A 10,808-nucleotide genomic window follows, 5' to 3' on the forward strand; every position below is an offset into this window, starting at 1 on the left:
TAACCAGTTATAAAGTCAGCCAGCCGGGCCGGTGGCGCCCACAGCCCACCCGGCGGCGGCCGTGCCTACCATCCATCCCTCGCCTCGCCAGCCCCTCCTTCCGTTGTGTCCTTCCCTCCCCACCTCTGAGCTGTAGATGATGACGAAGGCCCCCATTGACTCCCCCAGCGCACGCACCCGCACCCGCACCCGCGCACCATTTACCCCCGCCCACCGACACCCCGGCCCCACCGTATTAACCCTCTCCCACCGCCACCCTAGCCCCACCGTATTACCGCACACCCCGCCCCCCGCTGTCGCCTCTCTCCGCGTCCAGTGCGAACTGCAGTAGTACTACTCTTCTTCCCCCCACAGCCGTTTCTCTTTCTCTCCTCACTCCCCACCACCTCGGATCCCAAGCTGCGGGCTGCGTCTGCGTCGGCGCCGTGGCGGCTGCAGCCTAGGGTTTAGCGCGGGGAGAGGGGAAGCTAGGGTTTGGGTCCGACGAGTTGGGGCGGCGATGGGGACGGCGGGGAAGGGCGCGTGGGTCGTGCCGGCGCCGGCGTACAAGGAGGTGGAGGGGTGGGAGGGGTCGGGGGACGACTCGCCGGGCTACAGGTGCGGCCACTCGCTCACCGTCATCGCGCCCACCAAGGGCCACGGCCCGCGCCTCATCCTCTTCGGCGGCGCCACGGCGATCGAGGCCGGCGCGACCTCCGGCCTCCCCGGCATCAGTTCGGTGCCCCTTGTCTCTCCCCTCTCGCGCGTGCTGTGCTCGAGTTGAAATTCTCCTTCTGTTGTGCTCTAATGGTGGGTTTTTGGTCTTGGACTGAAGGGCTCGCGGGGGTGACCAACACGGTGCACTCGTACGACGTGGACAAGCGGAGGTGGACGAGGTGAGGCCGCTGCTCGACCCAGATTTTTTGCTATGTTGCTTCGTCGGACGCCATAATTATAGCTCAATTTTGAGTCATGTTCTGTTGCGGAGGCTGAATGTATAGATTGTGCCCGATTACTGATTGTACCTGTGTCTGGTTGTGTCAAAATGTGGTGAACTCTGTATCTTATGTTCGAGCTCACTAGCAGTTGTGTGTACGATTATATGCTTTCCATACATCAGTTACTTTTCTTGGCGTTATTCGGTAGGCAAGCCGAATGGACTCGTAACGGTATATTCGTTAGGCAATCCGAATGGACTCGTAACGCTAGATTAGAATGAACTCGTAATGCTTGTCTTGTAACGGTATATTCGTTAGATTAAGTTCTATGTGCCTGCAGGTTACATCCAGCTGGAGAGCCTCCATTTGGCTTCATTACAAGGCATAATTCTAGGTCAATTTTAAGTCATTTTCTTGTTGGGGAGGATAATTGTGTAGATTGTGTCCGATTATGGGCTGTACTTGTGTCTTGTTCGGTTAAATGTGGTGAACTCTGTATCTTATGTTTGAGTTCACTATCAATTGTGCACAATTATATGCTTTCCATACATCAGTTACTTAGCTGGGCGCTATTTGTTTGCCAAGCCAAATGGACTCGTAACGGTATATTCGTTACGCAAGCCGAATGGATTCGCAACGGTATATTTATTACGCAAGCCGAATGTACTCCTAATGGTTGATTTGTTAGGCAAGTCGAATGGATTCACAATGCTAGATTTGTTTTTCGTAACGCTAGATTCGTATGGACTCGTAACGGTATATTCATTAAATTAAATTCTACATTCCTGCAGGTTACATCCAGCTGGAGATCCTCCATCTCCAAGGGCTGCACATTCTGCTGCTGCTGTGGGCACCATGGTTGTTTTCCAGGTATGAGGAACTTGGTATTTTTGAGTTTCGATTTGGTGCCATCCAACTTAGTTCAGTGGTGAGTGGTGCAATGTCTGTGCAGGGTGGGATTGGACCAGCGGGGCATTCGACAGACGATCTCTATGTGCTTGATCTGACAAACGACAAGTTCAAATGGCACCGGTGAACACAAAGATACCTTTTTTTGTTTGTTTGTCAGTTTGCTCGCCTTTTTGGAGTTGATCTTTGGATGGGGATGTGATGTTTCCATTTCTGCTATCCGATGCAGGGTTGTTGTTCAGGGGGCTGGTCCTGGTCCTCGCTATGGTCATTGCATGGATTTGGTAGCGCAGCGTTACCTTGTGTCAGTCTCGGGAAATGATGGTTAGCTCTTAGCTGCAAAATTTACTGTATTGTATATCTGCGATAATTACTTTGACAATTTGTTTTCTTACTATTTCATGGAACGGCATTTTATTTTGGCTAGCAGCATCCACATGAACTTGTGAAATGACTTATTTTTTTGGTACAGGAAAGCGGGTCTTATCAGATGCTTGGGCTTTGGACACAGCTCAGAAACCATATAAGTGGCAGAAACTTAACCCTGATGGTGATAGACCTTCAGCAAGGATGTAAGTGGATCCATGCTCTCCAGAGAGGTGGAGAATCAAGTCACTAATCATTGAGGCATACTTGCATATGTTATTTTATGCATTCTAAATGTCTATGGGCCTTTTGCCATCTAATTTGACGTCAGTTGATTGTTGACGGTGCCACTATCACGGGGTTGTTATGGCCTGAGTCTAAGGATCTTAGGTTGTAGGGTGTGTTGGACAGGGAGGTGAGGTTGATAACCTTGCCAATGACTAGGTGCCACGGTGGCACGCTGTCTGCCAGCTAAAGAGAAGGCTAGAGGAGATAATGAAACCTCTTGTTTCTTCTTGATCTAAAAAAGCAAACGTAGCCTTCTATTTATAGAGGTGCCTAACAACCCATCTCTAGTTTATAGGAACTCTTGAATTCCTTATATACGATAAGATAACTGACCAAACTAAGGGATATCCTTCTATTTAAAACACATCCTGCTAATTTTGGAAACAATCATCATAATGGAGTATCTGGAAGAGTTGGCCTCCAAGCCTAGGCACCGCGGCTGCTGTGGAGACACGGTGACTAGAAGTGAACATGTTCCCGCATAACAATTATTGTAACTCACAGCATCCCGGCTTTTAAGTATCACTCCATTTTGGAAATATTTGAATTTCTGTTGGGCTTCTTTTATAACTGAATGGACGAGCCCCTCAAAAGGAAGAAATAAAAACTGCATATGTAAGCCCGTGTTCCATGTAAATTCTGGTACTCTTATCTTACGGGCTTATTAGGGTTTTCCTGTATACTAAAATAAAAATGCTGCCTTCTGCCCATGACACAACGGTAACTATCTCCCTCTAAACAAATGTTATGCTAATTATTGAGAAAAGCTACTGTTGCACTACATAAATAGGGCATACGCAGAATGTTGTACCTTTACTGCAAGCTTTACATGTGAAAATAAACTGTCACTTCAAATCTCCTAGGCACTAGACTTTATTGCAATTCAACCATTTGTATAAATATGCAATTGTCTTACTTTCAGTTTGTTTTAAATCGCTATAGGTATGGCACTGCCAGTGCACGCTCCGATGGCATGCTTTTACTTTGTGGTGGAAGGGATGCTTCTGGGACGGTACAATCTTCTGCCCTTGTTACTGTTTGATAGTCATCCTGGGCCCTGTTTGTTTGTTATTATGTTATCTGTCAATGTTTAGCTCTGACATACTAATGCGGAACATCATATGTATATATTTTAATAAGAAGATCACCGGTAAAGCGTGATATGATACCTATTGATAATTTTAAAATATGCTCTTTCATTACTTTGCAAATTTATATCCAGGAAGGCCTACATATTTACAACTTATGCAGCTGTGAAATCACTTCATAATACTCCCCCCAGACTTCAGCCTCTGAAAATAACATTTTGGACATCGACACAGTCCGTTATTTGCTATAATATGTTTGTTATACCTAATGAAATTATGGTTTATAATGTACTTTTCAGGATAAATCACAATCAGCACATATGATCACCAAGAGGCCAATGAAAATATTTTAAGTTACATATATAGTCAAGCCTCTACAGTTTAACAACGCCCATGGTCAAAATATCAAACTTTCAAACACTGGAGGGAGTAATCTCTTTTGAATGTTAGATGTAGAATCATTTGTAAGGTAAAATTAGTTTAGTAATGTCACAAAAATGTAATAAAAGACTAAAAGTAGAGAAATATCATGGTAAATAAGTTACTGCTAAATGACATCGGTCAATGATTGTTATGCAAAATGGCAGTCATGTGGGTATACCATGTTGTGGGCTTGGAAATGCTATAGCCATATAGTGTGTTCTGCAGCACATGACATTGTAACATGCACTGTCTTATCATTCTTAATTTTGATTTGTTTGAACTTGGGACCATTGGATGCTGGTCTAACTGGAGGTTTTAATATGTTCTTATTTATGCTGTTAATTTGTTGTATATTGAGATTCATTTGATGATAATTCTAATGCATTTACAGCCACTCTCTGATGCTTATGGACTACTTATGCATACAAATGGTCAGTGGGAGTGGACTCTGGCTCCCGGGATATCTCCATCTCCAAGATATCAGCATGCAGCTGTAAGTTAGAAGTGTGACAGCTAAATATGTTGTGATGTTCATGAAGAATAATTGTTCAGATTGCGTGGATAGTCGATGTCTCAATTGCTTGTTTCTTAAAAATGTTACCATATTGATTTGATTTGTGCGCTTGTATCCAAATATTAGCTTCCCTTGCTTCTCCTGACAGTCTTAAGTTTTTAGGTCTTTGTTGGTGCTCGGCTGCATGTTACTGGAGGTGTCCTTAGAGGAGGGAGAGCTATTGAAGGGGAGGGTGCAATTGCAGGTTAGTGCACACTCTTAAATACTTCCATTACATTCAAATACATATGTTTACTCTCCTAGACTCACTGGGCGAACACTTTCTGAAGTTCTGGACACTGCTGCTGGAGTTTGGTTGGATAGAAATGGCATTGTGACCTCTCGCACTCTAAAATCTTCCAATGAGCATGATGCTTCTTCGGATCTGCTTCGTCGTTGCCGCCATGCAGCTGCTTCTGTTGGTTCTCAGATATACATTTATGGTGGACTGAGGGGAGGTAAGTAATAGGAATATCAGTTTGGTGCTTCTTGCCACTCTTTGTATTGGCTCATCTGAAAACCGAGGAAACTATTTCCAACGACAGCATGTCATTGTTGTTTTTCTTTTGGGGAAACACATGATGATTGTTATTCTTTTGAGGAAGCACATGATCATTGTTATTTTCCTTTTGAGGGAACACATGATCATTGTCATCGGAGCTGCATTTCCATTTTGCTGTCACTAGATGGCATTATCACATTAATGTTTATTTCTCAGTGGAGTGGATTTTGGCACGATATGTTTAGTGTAGACAGTCTATCCATATGCGGTCAGATGATCATACTCATAATATCAGGTAATTACAGTAGTTGCAACGTTTTACCTGAACTACTGCAGCATGATTGTACCATGATCGCAGTATTAGGCGATGCCAGGATCTCCTATCTTATGGCATAACAAGTTCATGAGAACTTAAAATGGTTGAGCAGAGATAAGCACACAACTTGGTCCTTAATTATATTGGTTTGTATTGTTACCTTTGACTCCGGGATTGAATTATTTTGGTTGCATCTTTGCATGATGAAAGATATATCACCAAATTTGCGAAGCTGAAATCTTATACATGTTTTTTTTGTCTGAACAGATATCCTCCTCGATGATTTTCTTATTGCTGAGAATGCACCCTTCCAATCAGAAACTGATAGGGTCCCAAGGTCAGAAAATCAAAATAGAAACCATAATTTTAATTCTGACTCTCCGCCCTTCGAGCAATATACAAATAACAGTCATGAGACAGCTCCTGGTTTCAGGTTTCATACTCATCTTCTGTAGAGTTTGTACATCACTTGTGTATGGTGAAAGCTAAATATTTCTCCCATGAATTTCAGCACGGACAAGAAGTCAATTGACATGTTGACAGAGGCATCAGCTGCCGAAGCTGAAGCTGTTAGTGCTGTATGGCGAGCTGCAAAGGAAGCATCTCATGCATCTTCAGAAGACAGTCTTTCAGATGGAATAGGATCCGAGTCCCCTCTCAGTGAAACTTCACCAATGGCTGATGATTTAGATGATGGGGGCTCCATGGAACCAGATGTGAAGTTGCATTCTAGAGCAGTATGTATTTTGATGAAATTTCTTCCCATTTGTTTTCTTAATTGAATATGGACAAAAACATCCGTACAAAATTAATTTGGTTGAAAAGGAGTCCTTTGTATACCATTTCACTTTAGAAGCATCCAATGCAATTCTCAGATTGCTGTGAAGTATTTGATTCTACATGCACAATTTTCCAAGAGTGTGTGTGTACTATATTGAATTTGCTTCAATTAATGTAGCTATTTACCTCAAGAGAAGTTAATTCAACCTACGGTGGTAATATACCCTCTGCTAATGTACTCTGCTAATTTTGTATGCTTCAATGTTTGTGGGGCTTTTGTAGGCTGTAGAAATGTCTTGAATGAGTTTCCTGTTTTACTTAAAGATTCATCTGTGTGTTTTTTTGGGTGTGAATGTAGCTACTTCATTTATGTTGTTTGTCTTGCCAATTTCTGAATTGTTGATCTTCCACCTTGAAGGTTGTAGTTGCTAAAGAAGCAGTAGGAGATTTAGGATGTTTGGTCCGACAGCTTTCACTTGATCAGTTTGAGAATGAAAGTAGAAGAATGCATCCCGCGAACAATGATCAATCATATTCATCGAAGAAAGCATTAAATAGACAAAGGTCTCCACAAGGTTTGCATAAGAAGGTAAGGTCTCATCTTTAAATCCTCCGAGTTTGTGGAAGGAGCTATTTTTCTTACAATTTTCTGTTGCAGGTCATTTCGCTCTTATTGAGGCCAAGGAATTGGAATGCTCCAGCTGATAGGACCTTTTTCCTGGACTCTTATGAAGTTGGCGAGCTATGCTATGCTGCTGAGCAGATTTTTATGCAGGAACCAACTGTCTTACAACTAAAAGCACCAGTTAAAGTATTTGGTGATCTGCATGGGCAGTTTGGGGACCTAATGCGCCTTTTCGATGAATATGGTTATCCATCTACTGCTGGTGACATAACGTAAGTTGATCCTGAACCTTGTATGTACCTTTTGAACAGCTGAAACTAGTGTCAAAGTTTTAAAACAATCTTTTCTCTGTACACTCAATCTTCATATTCCACTATAAATTTTGAAATTATGTTGTTTTCTTTATGTAATGTGTTATTGCGCTTGCTTTCATATTTTCAGATATATTGATTATCTCTTCTTGGGAGACTATGTTGACCGAGGTCAGCACAGCTTGGAAACAATAACATTACTTCTTGCTCTTAAAGTGAGTGGTGATTTCTAATACGTGAAACATCATTGCTGCTGTTAGAACACTGTTTCGTGTAAAAGATAGTTCTGAGCCATTGAAAACAAATTTTGCAGATAGAGTACCCTGAACATGTCCACCTGATTAGAGGAAATCATGAGGCTGCTGACATCAATGCTCTTTTCGGCTTCCGTCTTGAATGCATTGAGAGAATGGTAGTTACGATTGTGCTTCATATATCTTTGGGGATTGAAATATTTGACGCGTTGGTTGACTTAATTCCTTTATGTAGGGTGAAAGTGATGGTATATGGGCTTGGACTAGATTCAACCAACTATTTAATTATCTCCCTCTGGCTGCTATGATAGAAAAGAAAATAATATGCATGCATGGTGGCATCGGGAGGTCAATAAACAGTGTGGAGCAAATTGAAAAAATTGAAAGGCCTATTACAATGGATGTCGGATCTATTGTCCTCATGGATCTTTTATGGTAGTACCTGGTGGCCATGCTATTTTCTTGTTATTATTTTTTACATGATTACATATCATAACTAATGAATACTTTCTACTTGTATAATTTCAGGTCTGATCCTACAGAAAACGATAGTGTAGAGGGTTTGAGGCCAAATGCACGAGGACCTGGCTTGGTAACATTTGGGGTATGATTGTGTTATGATTCAGTTGCTGTAGAAAAATATTTACCATTTTATCTTATTATTGTTTCTTCCTTTCCAGCAATTAGTCTTACCGTAAGCTTATTATGGACCATGTTGATTGAACTTATTTCCTGTCAACTTGCAGCCTGATCGAGTGGCAGAATTCTGTAAACGAAACAAATTGCAATTGATCATAAGAGCTCATGAGTGTGTTATGGATGGATTTGAGCGTTTCGCCCATGGGCAGTTGATCACTTTATTTTCAGCCACTAATTATTGTGGTATGCGTCCTCTCACTCATTTCATCACCTATGCAACATAATGTCCAATTGTTTGCTAAGATCGTGCATGCACCAGGCACTGCAAATAATGCTGGCGCCATACTTGTGGTGGGAAGGGGACTAGTTATTGTCCCGAAGTTAATTCATCCACTTCCACCACCTGTTAATTCTCCTGAGTCATCCCCTGAACGTGCCATGGATGCCACATGGATGCAGGTCAGAATGAGTATTTTTGTACTCTTTTAATTTCTTTAGTGAGCCGAAGCATTGATCAAATTGATCTTGGGAATTTCTTTTACCAACATCATGCTTTAAATGGATGGTGGCGTTTTGATTGATTATTTTCCGTACTCATTCACCCCTGTTATGGAAGTCCATAAACCATCATAACTCATGTTGTTCTTGTCTTGTGGGATTAGGATAAATTAACTCACAACTGTGGTGAAATTGCAATCATCTGCAGGAACTTAACATACAGCGGCCACCTACACCAACTAGAGGACGGCCGCATTCTGCTGGTGACAGGAACTCTCTTGCTTACATATGATACATAGCCGACCCCCTCCATCTTGACCCTGTATGTTTCTCGTCAGAAATTTCTTCGCCAGTTGCAAGGTACATACATTATACCTCGGGACAGCCAGCCAACAGAGCATCATGGACTCCCAATTTTTCGAGACATTGCCCGGTAGTTAAGTTGATAGTGACTCATCAGTGTTCAGTGCAGTCAGCCCCTCATTGGGGAGCTACATACATAACAGTTCTGAAGGGAAGAATGGAATGTTGTCAGATAATTGTTGGAAAGTGGGAGTCTGTGTGTATCATTGTCGCGGTTTACCTGTAACTGTAGTGTTGTACATGTTTAGATCATTGTTCATCCAGAGAGAAGGCTTGTAATGTGTTCCGTATACCGTGTTCGTTACCATTTAGGACGCTGCTTGCACAGCGCAGCTATACAAGTTTTACTGAGTTAGATTGGCTGGAGGAAAACTACCTCCTCGTGATGTTGTAACTGAAGTGTTGTTGATTAAATTTGTTATAGGAATGTTTACAATAAGTTTAGTTTATTTGTGTAACCTCAAGAAAGTGGTTGGTTTAAGTTATATCCTGTTTGGAACGTAGGAGGAATATAGGATACCTTCATTTTCCTTTCTTCAAGAAGTAGGTAGGAGCTCTGCCAATTTATCAAGGCTTCGCTACCTATGTTTTACTGATTTCCTTAAAAAGCTTTTAAATAAAAAATGGTTTTGACCAACCGAGGGCCCGAAAGCGTAAAACACTCAGCATGTTTAGGCATTTTCATCTTCTTCCAACTCATTTAAATAAAGAAAAATTGAAAAAAAAAACATGTAGAACGGACGACTGTTTTGACCAACCGAGGGCCCGAAAGCGTAAAACACTCAGCATGTTTAGGCATTTTCATCTTCTTCCAACTCATTGAAATAAAGAAAAATTGGAAAAAAAATTCATGTAGAGCGGACGACTGTTTTGACCAACCAAGGGCCCGAAAGCGTAAAACACTCAGCATGTTTAGGCATTTTCATCTTCTTCCAACTCATTGAAATAAAGAAAAATTGGAAAAAAATTGGATTTTTTTGGCTATGTTTCACAGCAGATTTCAAAACAAGTTCAGCGCAATTCACACCGAGCCCTGGTCCGTTCAGTTAGGCAGGGAATATGATCTCAGAACTGTTCCAATCTGAATGGACACCAGTGTTCCACTCACTCTGGTGCTTGACTAATTTGTCAGCCACAATTGGGGCGTTATCTCGGAATATGGACGACGCACTGCACTGCAGCAGGTTTCACACGTCGGCGTGCAATATTCATGTAGAGCGGACGACTGTTTTGACCAACCAAGGGCCCGAAAGCGTAAAACACTCAGCATGTTTAGGCATTTTCATCTTCTTCCAACTCATTTAAATAAAGAAAAATTGGAAAAAAATTCATGTAGAGCGAACGACTGTTTTGACCAACCGAGGGCCCGAAAGCGTAAAACACTCAGCATGTTTAGGCATTTTCATCACGCTCTAGCCAACTGAGCTATTCCAGCTGTGTTGGTTAGAAGTGAAAAACACCATATTTGAATAGTGGATAAAGTCCAATGTAAGAAATGAAGTGACGAGCTATATGAAGCCCAATCATGACCTATGATCTTACTTTGAGTAGTCACGGTTTACATTTATAATATGTGTAGATAATATATACAGAGGATAAAGTACAGTGTAAGAAATGAAGTGGCGAGCTATATGAAGTCCAAGCATGACCTATGATCTTACTTTGAGTAGTCACGGTTTACATATAAAATGTGTAGATAATATAGTTTCAATAAAAATATACAAATATGTGGAAAGTACAGTATAATTTGATGTAAACATCATCGTAGTTCTAATAAATATTCTTAAAATTACATTAAGTTGTTACACAATTAGAGTTAACTACACATCATAAATTATTTTGCATATTTACACATGCCCCACCTCCACCCCTAGATCCGCTCTGCCAACTGTTGTTCCATACTCTCCCCGTCCACGAATAAGTGTACATCTAGTTTTTGTTCTAAGTCAAAGTTTTAAAATTTTGACCAACTATGT

General features: G+C 41.6%; 1 protein-coding gene across 2 annotated transcripts; it reads left to right on the plus strand.

Moving 5' to 3' along the window:
- The first annotated feature begins 317 nt into the window (after positions 1–317).
- On the plus strand, positions 318–9,317 carry LOC123191059 (serine/threonine-protein phosphatase BSL1 homolog). Of its 2 annotated transcripts, none has more exons than XM_044603828.1 (21): positions 318–713; positions 815–875; positions 1,709–1,787; positions 1,870–1,949; positions 2,056–2,150; positions 2,299–2,398; positions 3,423–3,492; positions 4,383–4,484; positions 4,668–4,749; positions 4,835–5,002; positions 5,630–5,699; positions 5,874–6,099; positions 6,561–6,731; positions 6,801–7,039; positions 7,209–7,293; positions 7,392–7,490; positions 7,568–7,767; positions 7,861–7,936; positions 8,079–8,214; positions 8,291–8,430; positions 8,678–9,317. In XM_044603828.1, the coding sequence occupies exons 1-21, from the start codon at positions 500–502 to the stop codon at positions 8,759–8,761; spliced, it is 2,577 nt and encodes an 858-aa protein (XP_044459763.1). In that variant the 5' UTR covers positions 318–499; the 3' UTR covers positions 8,762–9,317. The 2 variants fall into 2 exon arrangements, with proteins under 2 accessions (XP_044459763.1, XP_044459756.1); XM_044603821.1 differs by having other exon boundaries at positions 320–713; positions 5,630–5,795.
- Positions 9,318–10,808: the final 1,491 nt, after the last annotated feature.

Source organism: Triticum aestivum, chromosome 1A (assembly GCF_018294505.1).
Source record: "Triticum aestivum cultivar Chinese Spring chromosome 1A, IWGSC CS RefSeq v2.1, whole genome shotgun sequence".
Classification (NCBI taxonomy): Eukaryota; Viridiplantae; Streptophyta; class Magnoliopsida; order Poales; family Poaceae; genus Triticum; species Triticum aestivum.